Here is a 25,406-nt window from a genome sequence, read left to right as displayed (position 1 = left end):
GCCCCTCCCCCACTGCCCGTGTTATGGAACTACATCTCAAATATGTCAATAACTTCTTCAATATTTGAATGTATACAAAACAGCATTGTAGGAGGAAGAGCTGAGTGTTGACTTGACAGAGCTGGGTGTCTCAAATATGCAAAATGTAAACTAACAAACAGAATGTGAAGACCTTGACTAAATATTCCAGGCTTCCTCCCCCACATCTAGTGTTGATTTTTATAATTTTCTGTTTTACTTTCTTGGAGAAGACCTGCAAGAAAAGCCTATGGAGCTGGATTACTGTAAAATATGCACTAGTAAATATTGTTGCTCATAAATCATCTATCATTCTTCCAGTCATGAGCCTTTCTATGCTTCAGTGAAACCCAGTCAACTGGTCTTAATGGTGACGGCTGCTGCTGCTGCTGCAAAAAAAGAAAACTCATTAGCATTAATTACTTATTTGTAGCTGAAGTTGCACAGTGATGAAATATTAGTTGAAAATGGTTCTAAGTTCTGGATGAGCCTGGTTGATGGACCAAAGAAAGATCAATGCAAGAAGGCTGCAATATAAGGGGCTAATTGAATTGGCTTAATTTAACAACAACAAACAACAGCAAAAGAGACCCCTTTGTCTTGAAGCCTTTAATTCCTTGTGCTTGCTTGATTGCTGCTCGGAACTGAGAGTCAGAGCTCATCTGTGAGTACCTTCAAATGCCTCTTAGTAATACTAGTGAGCGAGGGAGCTGTACCCGGTCTGCAGGATTGAGAAGTTCCATTAGCTGAATTTGTAGTTGTGTGTACAGTGGTAAGCTGGTAGGAAGGAGAGACAGATATAAAAACCTTCAGTATGACCCTTTCACTTGTTTCTTGACCCCTGCTTGATTTTGAGACTACACATAGATTTGATGCCAAAACCTCCTTGCTCTGCTGATCTGTGACAGAGGAGGTGGAGTTCCTAGCAGAGAGGTGCTGGAGTGAAATAACTTCCCACCTTTATGTCATTTCACTTCTTCCTCCCTTTTTACTGTTTGCAGCTTGCATGAAATCTGGTGCATAGAGAGGATCGCAGTATCTGGTTTTTTCTGAAGCTGAGTGGGTGATGATTAGGCTTGAGTGATCTGCCTGAGTACAAGTGGTGCCCACCACTGTTTGTGGGGATGCAGCCGCAGTGTGTCTGGGTTGCTGGGGCAGCACGACTGGGGATAAAAGCCTGTGCCCAGTCGTGGTGCCTGTGTTCAGTCAGGTTTAGCAGAGCAACTTTCTGTAAGGAAATTAAAAACGAAAAAAACCCTTGAGGAAATCGGAAGTAAATGGTGAAAAATGAGGTAGAACAGAGGGAAGGCTTATTGCTGCCAACACCCGGGGATGATTGCAGTTCAGTAGTGCTAAAAACAGCAAGGAGATACAGACTCTCAATGTACATGTTTGTATACAGTCTGTGTGCTTCAGAAGTGTTTCCAGTATGGTGGTAGACCAGTTGAATTCATGAACTGGAAAAATGAGGGAAGTGTAACGCCAAGCCTGTGTGTGTGCTTAGCAAAACTTCCAGCTGTTGGTGCCTTTATCTGCCTTTTGCAATGGAGTTGCAGAAGCAGGGAGGGGGATCTGAGTGACGGTCAGCAGTAGGGTGATCCTCAACTGGCAGCATCCGCATGTCTGATGGCAGCAGTGAGATTATGGATGCGTAGCACAATTTATCTTCAGCAGAAGACAGGAAAATAGAATTAATAATGCCTCTGTTTAGAGCAGGGAGCAGTTTAGTTACCATAATAAAAAAAGATGAATGAATGTAGACAGAGGTTATGAAGATGATTAGGACAATAGATAACTTGTCTCATCAGAGAAAATTAAATTTTTTTTTTTAGCCTAGCGAGAAGATGATTGAGAGGGTACACAGTTTTAGTGAGCATGCTTGTTCATAAAATCCCATTTGTTGGGGGTAAAAACAAAGAAGTGAAAAGAGCTATTTAGAATGAAGGATAGTATGGATACATACTAAATCAATATAAGTGGATCTTCAAAGTCTTCCTGATTTTTTTACAATGGAAGAATAAATTAAAACTTGCTTTAAATATTAAACAAGTTCATGAAATATCCTAAAGCAAGATTTCTGGCCTTTTAAAGCTTTGGACTTTTGACTTACTCTAGTGAAACTTCTTCAAATAAAACTTTGGACAGAATAGCGGAGACAAAGCACAGAAGTTTTTCGGAATACATCTTGCAGTGGTTGTAGAAAAGACTTAGTACTGCGAAAATGTCTGATGTGAACGTCTTAGATTTCAGCGTTCCTTACAGTGTGTGTTACATTTAATTTCTGACATTGAAGTTTTGCTGGGTAATAGAAGGGGCGATACTGGTCTTGCCCAGTCTTTATTCCCCCCACTATAATTACCTTCTTATGAAGTATGAAGACTGTACGTTGAAATGGTCAGCTCTTCTGGTGCTGTTGGGAGGTGGTTTAGAACTGAAGCGGTTTCTTACCCAGGTGCTTGGCACTGAGGCAGGCTGAAAACTTTGGGGTCAAGAAGGAAATTCCTTTCAGGTCAGGCTGACCAGGCTGTTCCCGTTTCCCTGGAGTACTGATGACCATAGCTCACCGCCTCTGTGTATCTGTATGCTAGGTGAGGATCCAGGGTATCAGCTACACTCTTACTGCTGTGTTTCTTCCTATGGTAATTGTACATAGAAGACCAAAAATTGAAGTTTGAAATTAAAAAGCTTAAGCCTGTGCATAGGGTTTGAGGCAAGAGAATAGATTTATGGTCTTGTGAATCCTGTGGACTTTGATCATGATTCATGGTTGCAAATGCAGGGGAGTGAACCTGCCAATTCAGCATGAGGTCTCCCCACCCTGCGTTTCCAAGTGAAGCTTTCTCCAGAACTGAACAGGGAGGCAAACTGTGAAAGGGTAAAACATTGTTTATTGTTTTTTCAACTGTACTTCACACGAGATACATGGCGTAAGGATTTCCAAGGAACAGAAGGAAGCCAGCTGCAGAATAATTTCACGTTGAACACCACATTCTTCTTGGAAAATCCCAACTTTTAAATTCTGTTGTGACCAGTTAGCTTAATTTCTTGGAAGGATGTAAAGAGTTCTCAGTTGTTTTCCTGCAAGAAGCACATTTGAGGAGTGTACCACTTGTATTAGAAGTAATCTTCCAGTGAAGGACTCGAGATTTTTTTGAAAAGCCATAACCGAAGAGAGCTCTGAGATGGCTCATGGCAAACAGTAGGAATATTGTAAGCAGTATATGGATTTAATTGAAGACGAGATCAACAGAAGCTTTTGTTGTTTTATGTATAGACTCCTACATTGATAGGGCAAAAGGAGATACAGGGCCTTGTCCTTTATGGTAGAAAGCAAGGGCAGCCGGTTGTGATGATCTGGTGGACACTGAAGGTGGCATGAGAGGCAAGATAGGGCTTCAGTATCCAGAAGAGTAGAAACTCTTGATTTCACACTTCAGTGGGGAATAGGGAATCTCTAGGGAACTGTGGTAAGGGTGTTCTGAGCAGGTAGAGAGCTATGGCCTGGTGGCACTCTTTGTATTTGTAATGCTGCTGGCAAAGCAGCCCGGAGACAGGCTTTGTATTGGAAGATGCTGAAGGGTACAAGGTTATTCTAGCTTGGGGGGAAAAAAGCATCGATGCCTCTGTGTGTCCTAGGTCTTCCCTGCCTTGGCTTGCCTGTCTTCTCTACTGCTTTCCCGTTCCTTCAGTGTTCATATCAAGAAAGCCTTCTCTGTCATGGTCATCGTGTACCGTGCTGCTGAGGAGGATTAATAGCGCTGTCTGAATGTGCTGTCAGGCCCTGTGGGCATGGTGGGAATGAGACTAGAAAATGGTAATTTTCTTTTGATGGACTAAAATCTTACTATTTCTGAAATGGGCTTTGTTCCATTAGATTTAATTGAATTCTTAGTGCTTTATTGACAAGATCATAGTATGGCTACTGTTGCCTCTTCTGTTCTCGACTCTGTTTTATTATCTTCCCCTTGTAATATCTAGTGAAAATCTACGGCTATATTGGAAAAACAGATTACTCATATAAGAATTTGTACCAGCTGTATAATCTGAGCCTGTCTGACTCTTCTGCAGTGTATTTCTTTAACTCTTGAAATCCTGCTCTCAAACTTGCTGTGTTACCTATGGTTCAGATTTGAAAATAAGATTATGCTGGATCCAACTTGAACCACTAATGTGCAACATAATGCATTAACTGCATATTTAGGCCAGGGCAGAGTTCCCCTTTGAATCTAGCAAAAAAACCCTACCCCTTGTTGCTTTTTCTTTGTAAAAAAAAGTCTGAAAGCCAGCTTGCTTTAATTTGCAAGGAAAAAAAAATATATATATGCAACAACTTTAAATATAATCTTCCTTTAATTCTGGGAAGCTGGTTATTTTTTGACACCCTGACAAGCTGTTTGAAATTCACTAAATCTTTTAAAGTCTCCCTTTAAAGTAAAAAGGAATAGCATTTTATTTCAGGACTGGCTTCTAAGATTGCAATTTAAGAGATGAGTAGAGGATAATTATGGTTTTTAGACTTGCTAGCAGTTTCTGGGCTTCAGATGAAGTGAGTGGCCAACTCTCTTAAGTTATTTTAAATGGAAAATAAAACAACATTCTTCTCTTTTGGGAGTTGGAAATGTGGGAATTTTGCATATAAGTAAATCAAGGAGGAAATATTTGGTAGTGAATTTTGGTTCTGGCATGTATCCTTAAATGCTGATATTGTTCATGGATTTCATACTTGTGGTGGTGATATTAATTTCGCTATTATTAGCTTCTTCCAGAAGGAATAAAGGGTTGTCGGCTATGTAGGGGTTTTATAATCACGTGGCTGGTTGCAGTTTCTCAGCATTGGAGATGTCTTTCACCCATCTGGAAGTCTGAGGCTTTTAACACTTGTTAAAATAATGAGTTATGTTTCTCAACAAGTTGAGTAAAGGATAGCTTTTGATTGATATTTATAGGTGGTCTGTACTTGGACAGAAGCTTTCATATGTCGCAGTACTGCAGTAGCATATTTTTTATCTTGAGATGTTGTATTATTTAAGATGATGGAAGGGTGTTACATAGGAGTGAGCATTTGAACAAAATTGAATATTTTGTTGAAGTTGCTTGGACAGGCTGGCAGCTGTGTTTGGGCTGTATTTAGCTATGAAGGTGTGGAGTGCTTGGATGCTAGAAGATCTTCCAGGGCAAGATATTGATTGCTTAATGGTAAGTATGTGGATGGTTAACCCCAGGCTCTCCAGTTGTAGGTATTCTTGAGTAGTTAAAATAATAGTGTGTATATATATATATATATAAAAGTTGTTAAAATTGAAACATCCCCTATACTGGGGATATGCTGCACTGGTTGCCTAGCTGTGGGAGCAGGCAGGCATGCCAGCGGCAGGATGATGATGCTCCATCATCTTAAGATTTTAGTGCAAATCTTGCTACTTGTTTGGTAGTGGGCATGATGGGAATCACTGTCAGCTTTCACTGGTGAAGCACTATTCATGGTTCTCTTCTTATTGCAGATGTGCTGTTTTTGTCTGGCATCTGGCCATACGGATGCTTTTTCATACAGGTTCGGGAAGCCTCTGACACAGCAGTTGGTTATAGCACAGTTTGTCTGCTTTCTGGCCACCTCCAGCTGCCTGCAAATCTTTGGCCTTGAGTACCTAGCATTTTCTGAACTAAATCCTAGCTGTTCACCAAATGTTTCTGAAATGCAAAGAGATCCAAGAATAATAATGTGGATTCCAAAACTTACTGCTATGTAGGAACCGTGGTACTAGAAGCAAAATGCTGCCTCAGAAAGGGGGGGAGATAGCCCAAATTTACTCCTGTGACTATATGCAGACATTACTTTTGTGCTTTCCAAATGCCTTCTGGAGGAATTTCTCTAGCTGTGTAAAATGCCTTTTGCTTTTCATAGTTAACCAATTGCATTGTTACCATCTGAAACCCAAATTCTTTCCTCCTGCACCAGATGCAGACCCACAGGCTATGAAATGTTGAAGCATTTTACTAAGCGGTGCCTTGCTTTGAATGCAAACCAGGGCATATCCAGCCAGGTCATCGCTCCGAGTTGTTTACAGTCCCATGGGCTGTGGCGTTTCCTTGTGTGTTTACAGTACTTTCTGCTGCTTAGTGCTTAACTCCTACACGCACACAAATCAAAGCTTTTGCTGAAGCTTTGAAAGCATTGTAGTTTGTGAAATAACTGCAGTCCTGCATGTAATAGCGAAGGCATGCTGAATTCGCTTCTCTAGAGGATTCTGGCACGTTAAAACACCTGTACAGTTGGAAGTAAGGACCAAAGCGTTATTTCCCAGCACTTTTTCCCTGCACAAGCCCCTATACCCCGATACCGTGTGATAACCGTATTTAAGGGTAGCTATATGCAATCTTGATTGCGGGCTGTGTTTAAGCAAACACGTTTTGTTTTCGAGACTTAGATTGGCTTGCCCGGGAATCCTTACAGCCCCTTAAGAAATGCTGTGTGACGTTAAAGTCATCTTCTCCCCTTGTGCAGGTGACTTGATGAAGAGCGCTTCAGGAGAGTTTGCAGATGACCCCTGCTCCTCCGTGAAACGAGGAAACATGGTCCGTGCGGCACGTGCCCTCCTTTCTGCTGTTACCCGACTGCTGATTTTGGCTGACATGGCAGATGTCTACAAGCTGCTCGTTCAACTTAAAGTAGTAAGTGTAGTTCTTTCTGCGGTTTCACTTTGCTGTGCCTGGCACACCGGGCATGCTCTGTCAAGTGGGTTGTTTCACACATGTGTGCTGACCCTGGTGTATGCACTGTCAGCAGCTCACTTCTGGAGCAGGGAGGCTTTTAGGGGTTTTCCTGACATGTGCAATGGGTATTTTGTCACTTGTTTTTACACTCGATGTCAGTAGTTTTTGACATTGTGTTGCACTTCATTCTGGACTTCTAGTATTGAAGCTAAATGTGCTATCGTCTGCAACTGCAGGTGATAACCGGCTTTTTCATCTTAAAGAAATAATTTGGCTTTTTTATAACAAGTACTCCCTTGTAGCTACTAGGGATGAGTAGCCTTGGTAGACTAAATAAAATGAATGTGGAGATTTGAGGAAGCCTTTTCTTCCCACAAGCAAAAGTGTGGGTGGGTGGTTTGTTCAGAATCTGAAATGAAATGAGGTTTGATACTGGGCCTGCTTTTGCATCAGGGCTTTGAGGACTCTCCTCATGCCCTTCAATGGCTACTGCCAGGGCCCTGGGCTCCTTCATACTTTTCAAATGTGTGCACTTGGCTGTCTCTAGTAGCTGGTGACTATGAAGCAGTAGCTAAGCCTTGAGTAGTACTAACCTTTGAAGTATCTCTCCCCAGAAGAGAAAAGGGGGGAGAGAAAGATTGCTTTCTCTTGGCTGCTGTGAAGTACGTTCTGAATTACTTCCTCAACTGTGGACTGTATTACCTGGAAAAATATGTGATTATATATTCTTTTAGGTGGAAGAAGGTATCTTGAAACTAAGAAATGCTGGCACAGAGCAGGATTTGGGTATCCAGTACAAAGCCCTCAAACCAGAAGTTGACAAGCTTAACATAATGGCAGCCAAAAGACAACAGGTATAGTGATGTCTTTCTTCTGTATGTTGTTCCTTCTTTTTCTTTTTCAAAATAATAAGGCAGCCCTGCTGCTCTTAGGCAGTACCTGTTGCTGCTAATATATTTTTTTTTACTGTATTTTTATTGCCAAGTACTTTGTACTCAGCTGTGTTTAGGACATTTGAGCTTGCCTGTAAGCAGAAAGTCTGCTCAGCTGTAGTGTAGTGCTTCTGATGGAATTTGTTCTAGTAGCATTTGTTTATGTTAATGCTTTAGTACCTCATGCTGCTTCCCAACCCTTGCACTTCCCATTTTGAAGCAGTGCAGGTGTGGGTAAGAGAACTGAGATATCACTCGGTGCCTGATGCACGCTAGACCACACTGCCTCTGTAGTTCACACGTATGGACTGATGTGTGCGGTTAAACAGGGAGCAAAGCCATGGCTGGGCACAGAATTAAAACCCTTTCCAAGAAAGTGAGTGAGGATGCTGATTAGTCTTGCACTGAAATGCCCATTTGAGGAGGGGTTTAAAATCCTGTTTGTTATGTGTATGTTCTGTGTTTGGATAGCTTGTGTTTAAATTGTGTGTAAAATTTGTTCTGTTCAACAGCACTGTTGTGACTCATTCTTGTGTAGGTAAGTTTTCAAAAGGAAGCAGGAGTGTGGGCAGTCCCATTTATCAGAAATACCATAGTTTTGTAGAGCATTTTTTGTTTGTTTGTTCTGCTGATAGGTACAAATCAAAACTGCTTACACACCTCCTGACACTGCTTGCTTTTTTTGCATAGATTCTTCTTTGAAAAAACATTGGGTACAGTCTAAAATGGATTGCCAGTTGGTTATGTATCTGAAATCTGATTGCAGTAAATGGGAGTACGGTTGTGATGGCAATGCAATAAATGTTCTTAAACTGCTTTGTGATGGATTGTTTCACGCTATGGGAAGTGGCTATACTAAATCTGTAAATCTGTAAGCCTGCTTGGAGTGCCCTCCCTGCTTAGTGTGTATCTTAAAGGTTGCATATTATCCATTCATTTTGAAGAGTCTGTCAGATATTTTTTTTCCCATTTTTCTCAGTAAGGCAGTCTTAATTTTCATCACTTCTTCATTAGATTTAAGAGGTAACTTGAAATTTACGATGCTGCTAATAACTGTGTTCATTCTTCCTTTTATAAACTTACGGCTTGTGCTGGACTCAGAAGCTTTATCTAATCATACTGCTTCTATTCCATAATGGAGGTGATAGTGCTTTAGAGAATTGTACCAGTGAGTGTTGGGGAAAAGACATATGGACTTGCTCGCTAATCTTAAATTAGTGGTAATTACAGTCATTGGATTAATTTCGTCTCATTGGAAGTGAACAAGAAGTTGAATGAGATGATATACTTGTTCTTCTAAAATTAAGTACCTTAGTCTCTTGAGGAAAGTAAACTCCATCTTCAAGGTGTGATTAAAGAAAACAGTCTGGTTGTGAGTCTAGGAGTTTAAAGAGGATCTTGCTTCTCATGTGCAAGAGCAGGAAGTATTGCAGAGAAAGCTTCTTGTTAATTTGATAGTTAAAAATTAGCTTGGTCCTTAGTTTATCTAAAAATGTAAGGTATTTCATTTTGAGGATTTAAGTTTCTTTTGTGGGGTTTTTTTTTTTCAGATGTAAACTGGAGGGAGTGGGGAGAAAAATCTGTGCTCACAGCTTCTGTATCTTCCTGAATTACAGGTTTTACCAGCTTCCGAAATGCTAGTCCTGTACTGTGGAGAAGAGCACAAATCCAACCTCAGATTTTTGAATTGCAGAGTTGTGGATTGCCCTACAGTACTTATCTTTATTTTTTTTTTTTTTTTGTCTTTTATAAAATTGTTGTGTTTTGACATTAATTGAGCCCTTAAGAATAAGGGTACTCAATCAGAAGACAGATTTGAGCATACTAGGCAAAGAACCTGCCTGTCTTTTGAAAATCCCAGCAGCCAATGTATGGATGTTAAGTGTGAGGAATATTCTCAAATGCTTTTTTTTTTTTTTTTTTAATTTTCCTAATAGGAATTGAAAGATGTGGGTCACCGTGATCAAATGGCAGCAGCCAGAGGAATTCTGCAGAAGAACGTTCCCATTCTTTATACGGCGTCCCAGGCCTGTCTGCAGCACCCTGATGTAGCTGCTTACAAAGCTAACAGGGACTTGATCTACAAACAGCTTCAGCAGGCAGTGACGGGCATCTCAAATGCAGCTCAAGCAACTGCATCAGATGATGCTGCCCAGCAGCAGGGTGGAGGTGGAGAGCTGGCTTATGCTCTGAACAACTTTGATGTAAGTTTTGAACCCTTTATGTTAATAAAAAAAAAAAAGTAACTTCAGCTTTTGTGTTTGTTCACCTGATTTACTAGCAACAGCCTGGTTTTATTCATATTGCCTGAAAGATCATTTTCTACTGAAATACAGCAAGTCCCTGGTAAAGTAGGCTTTAATTTTTTTAAAAAGTGTTTTTCCGAACTAGGATTGATGGAATATAGAAAGTTACATATGTGGTTCTTGTTGATTGAAGGCTGTCAAGTTAAACTAGCTCTGAAATAGCAGTTAGCCTACTGCTATGTTAGATGTAAGCCCTTGGTTTATTTGAAATTGATTATTTCATAATATATTTATGTAATGCATTCTTGTAGATGACAGAAGTGACTTATTAAAAGTGAATAATGTATTTGGAATTGCCCAAACTGCCTATTGAGAGGAACTTGAAGTGGGAAGCTTAATATGATCTTGGGTTAGGGATGAAGTCATTTCACACTGATGTGTTGTACTGATCTGTCATATTCTTTATCTTGCATTCAGTAAGTTGCTGAGGATAGCCATGCATTTTTACTGAGAACACTTCCCTTTTGAAGCCAGTGTTCTGTGTGTACCACTGATTCAGCCTCTGAATTTTAAACACCTTGGCACTAACTTACCTCTAAAACTTTATTTAATATTGCAAAGCTATCATTCAAAAGGTGTTTAATACATTTTGGTTTTGCCAGATATTGCTCACCTTCTCCTTTTTGCTCTTACCACTCCTGTTCCTCCCCTACTTTCTCTGCCAGGTTTCTTCTACCAGGATAAAGTACTAGTTGAGTTCTCGCGGTGCCCAGTGTGAAGCCTTTCAATGTGATCCCTTAGGTAACAAGAGGATGTCATGGTTGTCTTAATCTTTGTGACTACGATTTCAGCTTCAAATCAGCTTCTCTTGAGTTCCATTATTTGTATATTCAGCTACATAGACCTTAAGAGCGTGCCCCAGGTCAGCACCCGAGGGATTGCAGGTTTGAGCAGGTATCTGGGAAGGGAAGGCAGGTCCTCTAACAGTACACAGTGTTAAGGACTGACTGGGGTACGCAGGACTGAAGAAACAATTCAGTTCAGGTTCATGGATTGGCTTATCTAGCTCAAACCATTTAATGTGATTTCTGATATATGGCCATATTTTACTATATGAACCCTCTAATATATGGCCGGAGACTTGAGTGCTGCGGTTCACATGGAGCTTTTAAGCTTTTAGTTCCGCTTTGTGAGGCTCTCTAATAGCAGCAGGGCTCATTCAGCAGGCCAGCTTCAATGCATGTTGTGTGCAATAGCTTTGTCGTCTCATTCCTGCCAAAGGAGACTGACAAAACAAATGTGTTCAGGTCTTGGCAGATGTTATCCCTGCACTTCATTTCCTGTTAATGTTTGAGTATTCTTGTGCTCTTGTAATAGAGGTTTTGCACACAAATGCCCCCAAATACTCCAACGTGTTTTACCGTGATGGCAAAATATTAAATGACTACCAGAAGATAACAAGATAATTATTATTTCTGGTTCTGATGGTGCAGTTCTGGAGTTGTAGCATACTACTATTGTATTATTTGCACAGCTGAAAGTTTCAGGAAAAATGAGGAGCATGTTGGAGAACACATGCCATGTTCTAATCCTACTGTGAAGGCTGCGTGGTTACTCTGTAGGGAGACAAAATGTGCTGGCTGGCAGAAGAAGTAGTGGTGGTGACATTGCTGTTGAGGTTAGCTGGCACATGAACTGACTGCGAAAATTTCCATTTCAAAAAATTTGGGGCCTCTTCTTACAGAGTCAGCAATGTCCTCCCCTCCCACCTCCATAGTGGGAAGAAAACCCACCCAAACCCGAAACAAACTATCAAACCTTGAAATAGCTGAATAATTTTTCCTTAATAAATTGCAAACCTGTTTAAATAAATCACCTGAAAGTACTTATAAAGTGATAAATACTACCCTGTGGCTTCCTGGTGAACTTGTAGGGGTGGTGGTGCAGGACCCCTTGTGTCAGTAGTGCTGTTTCAGCCTTAAGTCTCAGTATGAGCTGTGCTTACTAATACTTTGTCAAGATAAACCTGTGATGGTTTTCTGCCATGAAGAAATTGATTTCTGTGCTGTTTGAAACATTCGTGTTGATGTTTCACATTAAGAATTTTTGAAAATGCTGTTGTATTTACCTACATAGCGGTGAAGAGAAGAAAGACTGGATAAATGAGGACAACAGATTACTATGTATGTAGGGCTAATTTTGGATGTTTGTTTTCCTTGTGGTTTCTTTTGTTCATGATGGGATAATTATATCTGACAAGTTAACTAGCGAAGGCCTGTCCAGATTGACATGTAGTTAAGAAGAGTTCTGTATTTTGAACCTTATTTGTGCTGGCACATTTGATTTTTGCCATTCATGTAACAAGGCTTCCTGTGGCCAAGTTTTGTTTAGCTGTCAAAGCAGCACAAGAAATGACTAGCAATGTAATCTGCTGGGGAACCTTTTAGTAATTTTACAAAACTACTCATGAAAATCATCCTTGGTGCCAAAATTGTGTGGTGTTTGCCTTTTATGTGTGATCAGGGGTTTGCTGTAAATGTTTGTTGTCTTGATGACTTAACCAGTACTTTACTGCTTGGTCTGATTACTAATTTCTAAAACCTTTATTTTACTAGAAACAAATTATCGTGGATCCATCGACCTTCAGTGAAGAACGTTTTAGGCCTTCCCTGGAAGAGCGCCTGGAGAGCATCATTAGCGGAGCAGCCCTGATGGCTGATTCATCCTGCACACGTGATGACCGACGGGAACGTATAGTTGCCGAGTGTAATGCAGTGCGACAGGCCTTGCAGGATCTACTTTCAGAATACATGGGGAATGTGAGTATCTTCCGTTCCGTTTTAGGTTGTGTGGTTTTAGCTCAGTGTGATAATCTAAAATGTGGAATTGAAGCTGTGTGTCTTGAAGCTGGTTTGTTCAGTTCCTGAACAGAAATTGAGCAGTAACCAGTAGGCCTGAAAGGTTGGTCAAGAGGCAGGTTCAAATATACCTAAATTGTCAATGATACTTACCTTAAAATTGATCTCTAGTCTTCTTACAGGCAACTATTGTCACCACAGTGTTAACCCTTCAGCACTGTTTTTATTTAATGACTGTTAATACTGGTTTGCATAGAAATTCAACTTGTATGGAAAAAGTAGTGCAACTTCACTTCTGTTGAAGCTCGAGAAGCTTAACTGTCATCTCTTTAACTACAGGCATAGATTCTCAGAGTAGAGTTTAATTACTGTTGCTACTCAGTTTGAGTAGAGGTGATGTATGAACTTAAATATTTAGTAAGAAATCCTGAGAACAGTGTGGTGTAAATATTGGACTCCGAGCATTTTTCCCCCCCCCCCCCCCCCCAGTGTTTAAGCATTTAACATCCACACAGTATTTGAAGCCTAAGAATGTTTCTATGGTTGGAGTGTCATGTCATGCGGATAAGATACCCTCAAATGCAGAAGCATGATATAATGCTGGACTTCTCTGCCCTCTGTTGCCTCTGTGTTCTTATCCCAGTGGGTTTTAATCTGAATAGCTCTCACTGTGTTGAGAGGTTAGGTTGGGATATCATAGGATTTAGACCGTATCTAGTCTTTAAACTTAAGTACTGCTGAAGTTGATTTCAGAAATAAAGTTGCAGAAATAGCAACAACTTAAGCAAACCACATGGCTTGTTGCACTGTCACAAGTAAAATTGGCTGAAAAAATCTTAATGGGATGAAGAGAAATCTTTATTTATGCTTTTTGGCGTGTTTAAGGTGAAACTTGGTTCAAATACCTTTTTTCTAGACAGTAGAATTTATTGAGGAGCACTACTGTGGTGGGTACCTTACCTTCAGACTTTTAGGTGAAAACTATGTCAGCGTAGAGTAGAACTGGTCCAAAGGCTGCCATGTGCAGATTAGGGTTGTATAGTTTGGAGAACAGGTGCTGTGTGTGGTAGAGAGTAAGTAAAACAAGGATTTCTGTTTACCAAAGACAAGGACAAAGTAATTGAACAAAACTGAAAGCCAAGCCTTATATAGCCTGCGGGCTGAGCTAGGTACTTCATGTAGTCTGCCTTTAATTGCTTGTGAAAGTAGCTTGTGCTCAGCATTGACATTATATAGAACTTAAAGACAGCAGCTGGGAAGCAAACCGCTAAGTTGTGTCATTTAAAATTCTTTTCAGAGCAGGGTGTTTTATTAGTATGATGCATCTGTAATAATTTCCTGAACGAATGTGCTGCTGGACTAGATGAAGCCCTGTCGGCGTGATTCAGAATAAAACATCCACCAAATGCTAATTAAAAATGTGGAAGATGGAAATGCTCGGTCTTGCACATAAGAGTTGGTATCATTTCTCTCACTGGAAGTTGGTCACTACTACCTGTGTAGGGTTGCAGAGCTTTGACTTCCTTTCGCAGAAATGCCTGTCCTCCTCCCTGGCTGTGTACTGTTGCCTCTGATATGCAAGGTAAAGTCATCATGCTGAGATAGAAAGAATGCATTCTCTCTTTTATCTCTCTTAACACATTGTGAAATTAGTGGAGCATACTGAATTTTTTAAAGTCACTGCTATGTTATGATTGTAGACAGTGTAGTTGGGGAAATGAGATTAGAAATTCAGTGAAATGGAGTGGAAAAAGCAATTGATAAATTATGGTGAAAATGTGGGATGGTGTGTAAAAAATCCATACTGTAAACCCCTCAATGATTAAGCTGAAGAATGAATAATAGTTGGGAATCTAAATGGTGAAAAAGGTTTGATACATCTACAGGAAGAGCTGGGGATGTGCTGACTTACAGTAGTGGTAGAGGAAATGTGTATGTATGATGTACCCACGGCTCCAGTACGCAGCCGACTCCTCTTACGCTTTTCTTCAGCCTCCCTTTGAAGAAGGAAATGAATTGGGCATTAAATCTGTTAATTGCACGGCACTTGCAGTGCATCATAAATCCTATGTGAATGCTAGAATAAGAGGTATTTATTGGCTGAGTGTAAAAATTCAGAGAGAAAATTGAATGAGGAACACACTGGAAAGGTTGAAGCACAGGAATGTCTTGAGGCAGATTCCCTTTTAGTTTTAAATGTCTTCTGTTTTAGTGACTTCCTCTAGCTTTTGGGGATTCCTTTCAGATTTCTGGCAATAAAAGCACAATTTTCTTGATAGCGTACAACTTAAAAAGTGTAGTGTTTGGACCCACAGTTTAACTGTTTCTCTGGGCTTGTCCCCAAGGGTCTGAGCCTACAAGCATTACAGGCTGTGTTACAGTGTGTGGCAGGAGTTTCTGTCTGAGTAACAGTTGTCAGTAATAAACTGAATTGTAGGATCGCTTGACCCCTGCTGCATCTGCTGGCGTGGTGATGAAGCCTGTGATTATGACCCTAGAAGAAATGCAAGATTTGCTTGTTAGTAGTTTGCTACAGAAATTTGTTTCCCTTTTCTTAGATTGGTGTGTGTTTTGCTTCCTTTTCCATCTAGCACAACTGTCTTGCCATTTTCAAGAGTAGTCCAACTTGGTCAGACTAAATCTTGTACATCGGGGCCTGGTATCCTGTCTTGGCAGCGGTCAGTAGTGGATCCTACAAGAGAGGGGACAATAACGAGAGGTGTGTAGCTTTACTTGCCCACAGTATCCCCCAGCTGCCAGCAGTCTGCATTTCAGATACTTCCAGAGCTAGCATTGCTGACTGCATTTCATGGCTCTTGATGGACTTTCCCCCAATTGAATTAATTTCCCCCAACGAATCTGTATTGCTTCTTTCTAAACCCTTATAAATTTACAGCATAATCTTCATTAGCAAGGACTTCTCCTGCTTAAATAGGTGCTGTGTGAAGAAACATCTTTTGCTTTGAAGCAGAACGACCTTCTGCCTGTTTTGTTGGACATTTCTTGCATCTCCTTTAGGAAAAGACGCTGAGCAGGTACTCAGTGCTCCTCCTTTATGCCAGTTACGTTGTTTCAGAGCCATATCATGTAGGAGACATTGGTTTTATCTTCCCTAGAATGAAATGTCCTGTTTTTATTAGGTGCTTGTCATAAACAAGATATGCAACATCACCTTTCAGCGTTGGCTGTGCCTTCACTATCAAACAGCGTGGTGGATTAGGACGGGATTTGTAGAGTGAATTAGGACTGTATGCCTGTGCTTATCTGCATTTTGTGGACACTTGGATCAGCTGATTTTAGTCTGGTCCTGTGGAGTGGGTGCTCGTTGGCATTTGCTGTGGGTAGTGGCTGTCTCCTTGTTTAGATTCACTCAGAGGATCCAGCTCATGTGGCCCAGGAAGGCTCAGAGATGCGAAGTGCAGCGCACAAAGTGGCGGTGACGGGGAGGTGAGTTTCAGAAGTGCAGTTCTAACCTGAGCCGAAATGCTGATGTGGGCACATTCTGCAATCTCGTCTTGCACCTTGTCTGGATTTTCAGATTCCCTTTGGGGAATTCATATTTCCTTTTGGGGACCAGAAGTGCACCTGCCGTTCAGGATTCAGGCAGTGTCACGGTATGTTCTGGAGGTGTTCTTTAGTCTGTACTGACAGTGTCTAACACTCGATTTGCTTTCTGATAGCTGCTGAGCACTGAGGTGGTACCTCAGTGAAATGGCTACCTGTGGTGGGTTTGCATGGCAAGGTTTTGGTAGTGGGGAGGCTACAGGGTTGGCTTCTGTGAGAAGGTGCTAGAAGCTTTCCCCATGCCTGATGGAGCCAATGCCACTGGCTCCAAGGCAGACCCACTGCTGGTGAAGGCTGAGTTAATCAGCGACGGTGGTAGCACCTCTGTGATAGCATATTAAGAAGGAGGGGGGGTCTGCACCAGTGGGGGAGAGGGATGAGAGTGTGTGAGAGCAACAGCTCTGCAGACAGCCAGGTCCGTGCAGGAGGAGGGGAGGAGGCGCGCCAGGCAGCAGAGTGGAGATTCCCCAGCAGCCCATGGGTAAGACCATGGAGAGGCAGGCTGTCCCCCTCAGCCCATGGAGGTGAACGGTGGAGCAGATCCCCACCCGGAGCCCGGAGAGGGCCCCATGCCAGAGCAGGTGGGAGCCCGAAGTGGGCTGTGACCTGAGGGAGGCCCACGCTAAAACAGGTCTGCTGGCAGGGCTGGTGACCCTGTGGGGGACCCGCGCTGGAGCAGCCTGTGAAGATCTGCAACCCATGGGAAGGACCCATGCTGGAGCAGTTCATGGAGAGCTGACTCCCATGGGAGGGACCCCACGCTGGAGGAGGGGAGGAACGGGGGGAGGAAGGAGCGACGGAAACTGTGGTGCACTGACTGTAACCCCCACTCCCCGTCCCCCTGCGCTGCTTGCGGGGGAGGTAGAGAAACGGGAAATTAAGTGAAGCCCAGGAAGAAGGGAGGAGTAGGGGGATTTTTCTGATTTGAATGGTAATAAATGAAACTAGTTTTTCCCAAGTCAAGTCTGTTTTGCCTGTGACAGTAATTGCTGAGTGATGTCCCTGTCCTTATCTTGACCCATGAGCCTTTTTTTATTTTTTTTTTTCTCCCCTGTCCAGTTGAGGAGGGGGGTGATAGAGTGGTTTTGGTGGGCACCAGCATCCAACCAGGGTCAAACCACCTCACTACCATCAAGATTTAGATTCTGAGTCATAGTGGTAGGAGTCTGTTCCTGTGAATGTTAAGTTAGATGGTCTTTTTGCTTGTGCATCACTTACTACTTACGTCCACTGAACTTCAACTGCCATTTTATTACCCAGCCTCTTGGTTTATAAGCCACATTCCTTAAAATGCCAGCTGTTCAGCCCTTAATTGTAGCATCTGATTCTTTAGCTTTTTCCCCTCATCTTCGGCTTCGCCTGGGGAGAGCTGGTTTCCATTATGGCTTTTGCTCACTTCTCACAATTCCAACAGAAAATAGTTTTCCCTTTTAAACTTGCATTGCAGATCCCTCCTGGATTGAAATAGCAAATACAAATGTTTGTATGCATTTGGGTTTTATTACTTGGAGTAAACTTGATTCTTACTGCTAGTGCTGAATGGCAGAGCAAGAATGGGAAGGCCTAAAAAAATTCATTATTTGTTCTGACTGGCATTATGAAAGCGGAGTAGTCCAAGGTCTTGGATCTGAGATCAGCTGTCTGGAATACAATAAATTGACCACATCAGTTGTAGCAGTGTTTGTAATATAAATAATTGCTGGCAAGATCCAGATCTTTGTGTGATCTGTTGCAGTCGGGCATTCTTGGTGTGTGTTTTATTAATTAAATGAAAAAAAAAAAAAATACAAAGCATATTTGAGTTTAGTTGGACATTGATACCAGACTTAGACAAGGGAAGAGGGCAGAACAAAGCATCTTCTTGAATGGTGTTCAAGATTAAAGGTACACCAATGAAGAAGTTAACAAGAAAGAGAGGATCCCGAGTGCAGCAATATAACGAAACACACAGCTACAGTCTTTTTGTCTAACTCCGTAATCTTGTATGGGTAGATGTTGACCGGTTGCAGTTTGCTCCAAGTAAAAATTGTGAAGCAGAATATTTTTTGACACTACTGCCAGTTTATCCCAGCGATGCGTTTGCCTTAGCAGCTGGTGCGATACCTCTCCCAGTGTACAGAGCAAGTACAATTCTTGTCAGCCTCTCTGCTTTTCTGTACTACTCGGCTCTGCCTCAGATTTATATGTGTAGTTTTCATTGCAGTTACATTATCTAAATGACTTAAAGCAAATGCATAAAAAAGAGCCGTGGGCTGATAGAGCTAAAATATTTCTGCATTTCTGAGAAGCTGATAAGTAGAATGGAGAGGTAAGAAAATGTCTACAGACACATAAATCCACAGACTTTAAGTCGTGACAGGATGTGTGCTGTCTGCTGTAACTCTCCATGGGTGGTGTTAGTGCAGAACTTGGGCAGCTTGCCTTGATTTTAGTTCCTGTGTTAAATATGGTAAACGTTAGGAGATAGTGGTTTTTGAGTTTTGGGTTTAGCAGGTTAGAAAGTGCAGGCCATCTGCTGCAAACTTAGCCAGAAGTTTCCAGTCTGCTCTCAGTTTGACTACATTGAACTTGATAACATCAGTTATAGGATGATGTGTAAGGCTGAAAATAAAAGCTTCCTTAAGCTTTTGACAGTCCATTTTTATTGCTTGATGGAAGTGCCCTGAGGGATGGGGACAGTTCTGCTTCTTTCCATAAACACTGTTTCAGAGCTGTTCAGCAGCAGTGATCAGAGGTGTCCGGTTCTATTTAATATGCACAGAAATGTGCAGAGAGCTCTCATTTTAAGTCTATTCTGTACCCCATCAATTTCTAATGCATATAGCAACCCTTTCATACACACACCAGTAACTCGGACATATAGTAGCATAAACTTTGTCAGAAATTCTAGTTTGGCTAGCGTGGAATACGAACCCAGGGCCCCATTGTGTACAACATGCTCTTGTACAATAAAATCCCTTGTTACTACATTTGGAAACGATAAATCATGTTACATAAAGTAGCTTGACAGGCCCTATTTCAATGGGAATTTTAATGCTTTCATATTAACATTCTGACTGTGTCCTTGACTGTCTGGATTGCATTAGAGGTGCTTGGCAGCAAATGGAGAAAAACCATTGGGGGCTGGTTTTGGAGCAGGCGTTCCAGGCACAGATTACTTCAGCTGATTTCTACCACCGCACACCCCCCTGCCCCCCCTAGTTTCCATCGTCTGTTTGGCCTCAAGTGGTTGAGTACCATAGCTGCCTGTTTTTGGGTGTGGGGTTGTATTTAATGTTATATTTTAATCTAATTTACAGTCATATAGCACAACTTGGAGGTGAGGTGAATGAACCCCAGCTTGCTGCACTATGCTGCCTAGTGAGGGCCCTTGCAAGCTGGCCAGTGTGGTTGGGTGGTGAGGATGTCTGAAGTAGGTCTCAATACTTCTGGTTTTAGACTTGCTGGTCTTGTAACGTATTAGATGCTTGGCTTGCACCCCATTTCTGTGTTTAGTGTGCTTATGGAAACGTACCACTCCAAGTACTGTTTTCCTTCATCTTAATTGCGCTATTTTGCTTTTGTTCCCTAAGCTTCTGTGAGCAACTCTGATGCTTGAAAATGAATGGGCAAGAAAGTGCCCAGCTTATCTCTTCAGTATATTTTGGGAGAAATAATTGTCTTCGGAACTACTAGCGAATACTACTTCTACTCCTGACACACTTATGATTTACAGAATGGAGGTGTGTTCTCATTATGATTTTGGATCAACATTATTAATAGGCACAGCTTTGTATTCCATCAAGGATCCAAGTTTGGAAATGAACAAGTGTGAATCTTCACAGGACTGTAAAATTTATTTACAGCAAGTATCTCTATATTTGAAAGGGCTCTTGCATAGCCCTTTTAATGAAAGCAACTATTTCTGTGGAAATAGATGTGAATTACAATGGCAGACTGATCTGTATTTATGATAAAGATGCTGATAAAAATTCTGCCTTGAGATAATGTACACTTTCTTTTTTAATACTGTTTCTGCCAGTTTAAGATGCTTGGATGCTGACGTGACGGACATGGTTTGAAAGCCTAGATGGATTTTCCTGTCATGGACTTCACTGCTCAGTGAAGAGAGCTATGCTGTTATGCTGAGCACTAATTTCCATAGACATTATCAGTTTGACAAAGATGCTGTTTTTAAAACAAAACATTTCTGAAGTGATACAGTTTTGAAATTTAATGCTTACAGGCTGACATGAAGTATGCTGAATTATTTACTCTGAGTGAAGCCTGATAAAGTTGATGAGAATTTCATACTGCATCAGGCATTTTCAGGCCACAGAAATGAGCTTCCAGGTTGCTTACCCAGCATCATCCTGGTCTGGGATTTAGCATGGGGTACATTTTCAGAAGACATTTTGGAAACTTCTGTTTCTTAGGAAGTAATACAAGGGCCTGTAGAAATAAACAGAAGCCAGCTCATGCAAAGCTTTGAGCCTTCTGAGCTTTGGGTTTTAAAGCTCTTCAGAGCTCCCTCATCCCAGCAGTTACTATGAGCTTATCCTGATGCACATGTAGAATTGCTGGTTTAGAGATCCCAAACACTGCTGAGGTGGGGGTGCTCAGCCTCAGAGGGGAGGGAGGGCAGCACACCTGAGCTGTGGTTGATTGTGGTGGCTGGTGGTAAAGGTCAGCGCAGCCAGCTCTGCTGAGGCTTTCAGTTCACTTACACAAGTGGCACAACTTAAAAGCCCTCAATACTTTTCAGGCCCAAGGCAGTGTTTGTGCTATGCAGTGAAAATGTATTTCTTAAAAAGAAGCATATGGCTGGCTTAATGCCAACTTAAGGAAACCCAACGGAGTCCAATACTCACACCTGAAGTCTAGTTCCAGCACAAGCTTAGCGGTCTGAAACCTTAAATCATTGCTCTTCTCTATCTACTACCTTCAGCTTTTGCTGCTTGTTTGGTGCAAAATTGCTAGTAATAACTCTTAACTTGAATAGATTTGACAGTAGCTGGGACTTAGTTTAGACAGTCTTGTACAGCAGTGCTCAACCTTGCAGGCTTTCCACACTTTTCAGCATTTTTGTTGTAGACTCTTCACATATGTAAAAGAAGGAAGGTTGCTGCCCTCACTTACAATGCTTACTCCGTTTGTGTGTGCAGCAGAATTGCAGTCTAATGCTATCTCTGAACTTGAGAATTGAGGCCTCTGGGTACCTTGTGTGGCAGTGAAGGCTTCCGTCCCACCTGATCCCTCCTTGCCTTCCCCACCCCTTTAGGTCTGTATCGATGAAGCATCTGTATTTCCTTTCTTGTTAGACACATGTCTATCTCCAGTGTTAACACATATCTAGTATCTTACAATGTAATATTAGAACTCCAGACCTTTCTCAATCTATTGACCAAATCAATTGACCAAATAACATTTAAGATTGGTAGAAGGAAGACCTGAAATAATAAGGTGTGTACCCTTGTTTGCGATGCAGTGGTTGTTATTTGGCAGCGTTTTACTTTAGTTGAGCTGTAAACCATTTTACATAAATATGCTGTAATGCTATGCATGGATCCTACTTTAAAATTCTGTGTTTTGTGGCAATTCATTTGAATTCTACCATTTTGTAGGAAAATATTTGAACTTTATCTGCCTATGTAAAATTAAATACATAATCACTGCTAAGGAAGCTCCATTTGGTGATACTTGAGTACTCCCTGAAAGCCAAAATTGAGTATAGATGGAACAGAGCACATAAGTTTGCACAGTGACTGCTGATCTGTGGATAAACAGTGTTTTAGCCTCCAGCAGGATCATGTTCTCAGTATGCAGAGGTATTGCACAACTGGGCTTTTGAATTTCTCTTGTTGAAGGAAAGGGATGAGGGAATTAGTGTGAAGTTGGAATACTGTAGTTCTTGTGATATAACAGAATACTTGCACCTCAAGTCCTGGACTTCCTTTTTTTTTTTTTTTTTTTTTCTTTAGCTGTGATCTAATACAGACCTTGGATTAAGTTCCTATCTTTCTTTCTATTTTGCTTTCCAGTATCTTTTTGCCCCTTTTATAGATCCTGATACAAGCAGTAGAGGTCTTGATGGGTACCCAGAATTTCTATTCTAGATGTGGTTTTAACATCTAGACTGTGCTCTTTGCCGAAGCTGTTTTACCCTGTGTAAGAAAGCTGATGTCCTGGAGCTTTAGACCTACTTTGTCCCAGAAAGTCAACTGAATCAATACAGAATAATTAGCATTTGTGGCTTATCCAAGTAGTGTTAGCCCCCTTGAATGTAAATAGAGGCAGAAGGGTGACTTAATCCTTCTCATGTCTGAGGAAAGGATGAGGGTTAAGCTGTGTCTTGGAAAACTGTTGAAAGAGGAGGAAATTTTGGCTTCCTCCTGGTCTACACAGGAACACATTTCTTCAGCAGGAGGGACAGGAGTTGGAGGCAAATGGGAAGAGGAGAAACAGAGCAGAGACAATTTGTATGTCAGGGTTAAAAATCTTCTGCTCAAAGCTATTTGAAAAGACTTACCGCATGACTTTGGAGACTGTACTCAGAAATTATTCTTGCTGAATTGGCACTCTTTTAGAGTAGTTTCTTTACAATAACAGCAACAAACCTATGGCCTCACAGGCCAAGAGCTGCCTTGCAAAGGTGTGCTAAAAGATGCTTTTTCTTCAGTGCCAATTAAAAAAAGTTTTCCCTGGGCATCAGGCCACAAGGGGGAAAACTAGGGCATTTGCAAAAGTAGCAGTAGTCAGTGAAAAGGCAAAGTCACATGAGCGTGCTTCCACAAATAATTATGCCTTTTGTAAACTGGGTGTATTTTTCGTCAACGTATGTATGTTTCAGACTGAATGCAAATGTTGCGTGATGTGCAGCCATTAATGGATTATTGACTCATGCTGCATATATGTTAACCTCAGACTGTCAAGAAATAAGGTTGTTGCCATTCATTGGGTGCTCTACCGCTGCCATATGCGGCCAGAAAAAAACAAACATTGCTTCTCGGCTCAGGATCTTTTCTGTATGCCTGAGGTGCTGTCATCTGTGGTTTACTGAATATGATAACTTGAATTGACATTATCGGTTACTTTGTGAAACCTGCGGAAAGAACTTGGAAAATAAAGCCTGGTAGCTCTTTGGAGGCAGGGGAGGCTTTGCGAAACAAAAGACTCTTGGTTTAGAAACCGTTTCACTTCGTAGGTGCGGTGTCTGAGAGCTAAGTACCTCTGCCTAGCGAAGGAAAGGAGGGTGATGGGGGAGTGTGCAGTGGAAAAACTGGGGAGGGCTGAGGTACGGTTCTTGTGGGTGACACGAGTTAGTTTGGGGGCTGCTGACCAGTTGACCAGCTCTGCTGGGCTCAGGTGTCCTTGGTGGGGGGTTCTCTGGCCACTCAGCCCTTTCTGCTTCTTGCCTGCTCCAGACTTTCCTTCTAGCTTGTCTTGCATCTGCTGCGGTCTAGGGAATATATTTTAGTCTCATGTGGACTCCTTTTTTTCTTTTTTTTTAAAAAAAGTACCTTTTATGGCCTTGTCTTCAGTTGATTGAATTTCAGTCCAAGGTTCCCACCTACAAGCGAGGTGGGTACTGTTTTGTTTTGAGTTTTAATATCATGACAGATTAAGATTTGTCCATGCAGTGTGAGGCTGCACATAGGGGCAGTTTGGAGGAGTCAGGGCATTGATTATCTTAAACTAGTCAAGACTTCAGATAATTCTGATACTGTTAAATTTCTTTATGTTGTCTTGGTGTATGAATGTAGTTGCATAATTTTTCTCAAAATTAGAAGAAATGCACACAAATATTAAGGAATACTGGAGACACAGATATCTTCTGTGACTTCAAGACAGCCCTCATCACCTACTTGAGACTTTTTTGAAGTTTCTTTTCTTTCCTGGTATCAGCCTGTGGTCATTTGTGTTGACAGATTTCAGGTTCATTCCAGATATTAATTAGCATCATGGGTTTATGATGCTTTTAAAAAAATCCTGTTTCCCGAGCAGGAAGATAATCCTGGGACTTGTTTGTAGCACACATCATCTGTCCTGTGCCTAGTGTTGGAAGGTCTTGATGGATGTTTCTCCTGTTCAAGCTTCCCAGCAGTTTAATTACAGCTGTGGCTGGCAGTGGTGGCCCAAGTTATATACCTCCATTACACACCATCCCCATGAGTTTTTAACTTAGTACTGTGCATTGCTTTTAGGTATGCATTAGTTTTATTCAAAACAACTAAACCTTAGCAATTAATGCTACTTGTGTAGAGGTTGAGCAGCTGGCCATGTTACATCGCTAAGGTGGTTTCTGTGTCCATGGCTTCAGTTTTATTTTCCTTTTTCAGAGGATTCATCTGTGTGTCTTCCTGCCTCACCTGTCAGCTTCTTGAACTGAATAGGGAAAAATCTGTAACGTGGCTTGCTTACTCTTCTCTGCTATGCCTTTGAATTTCTCCTTTGAGAACTGTCTCTATTGAGTCATTTTGGGGGAAGAAGGTGACATGGGAGCTCTAATGTCAAGTACAAAATAGGACTGCAGCTATATCATTTGATATTGTTCCCCTTAAATGCCAAATTGTGAATTTCCTTAGAGGCAGAATGAGCTTTTGGGCACTTCTCCAGGAGTCAAAGAATCCCAATTCTAGAGGTCACTGGACTGAAAAAAGCCAAGAAAATGAGAAGATAATGCAGAAATAACTGAAACGTTTAAAAAAGAAAGCCGAAAACCCTTCTGTCTTGACCCCTTTGGAGCTAACAGCCTACAAGATGGTCACCTTTCTTCCTATGGGATCTTTTAATTAAGGAGGGCAGTCATTGCAAACTTAAAAGTTTATGTTCTTGTGTTGCAAGAGCTGGTTTGAAACAGGCTTGGTTCTGTTGTAGCTGTGGGCGGGATTGCTGCCCAGTCTTGCCCTGGGTATGGTGGTCTCTTACTGGCCTCCCACTTCTGTTGTCATACACGGCTTTTCGCATCCCGAAAGGCTGCTTCTGTGTATGCATATGCTGTGGGACTCTACTATGGGAACTGCAACTGAAATGAATGAGGAGATCCTATGAGGAATATGTGTGTAGAGAAAAAGGTAGTAATTAAGCAGCAAATCTTC

The 25,406-nt window shown here is 41.6% G+C and overlaps 1 protein-coding gene across 1 annotated transcript in view; it reads left to right on the top strand.

The window, feature by feature from the left end:
* CTNNA1 (catenin alpha 1) overlaps window positions 1-25,406 on the top strand; it is a 122,800-nt gene that overhangs the window by 19,095 nt on the left and 78,299 nt on the right. Inside the window, exons 4-7 of the mRNA XM_055811816.1 lie at window positions 6,521-6,687; window positions 7,464-7,583; window positions 9,599-9,865; window positions 12,523-12,726. Coding sequence (XP_055667791.1) covers window positions 6,521-6,687; window positions 7,464-7,583; window positions 9,599-9,865; window positions 12,523-12,726 — 758 coding nt within the window. The remainder of the gene's footprint in view (window positions 1-6,520; window positions 6,688-7,463; window positions 7,584-9,598; window positions 9,866-12,522; window positions 12,727-25,406) is intronic.

This window comes from Falco peregrinus, chromosome 8 (genome assembly GCF_023634155.1).
Source record: "Falco peregrinus isolate bFalPer1 chromosome 8, bFalPer1.pri, whole genome shotgun sequence".
Classification (NCBI taxonomy): Eukaryota; Metazoa; Chordata; class Aves; order Falconiformes; family Falconidae; genus Falco; species Falco peregrinus.
This window is presented reverse-complemented; position numbering and strand designations above follow the sequence as displayed.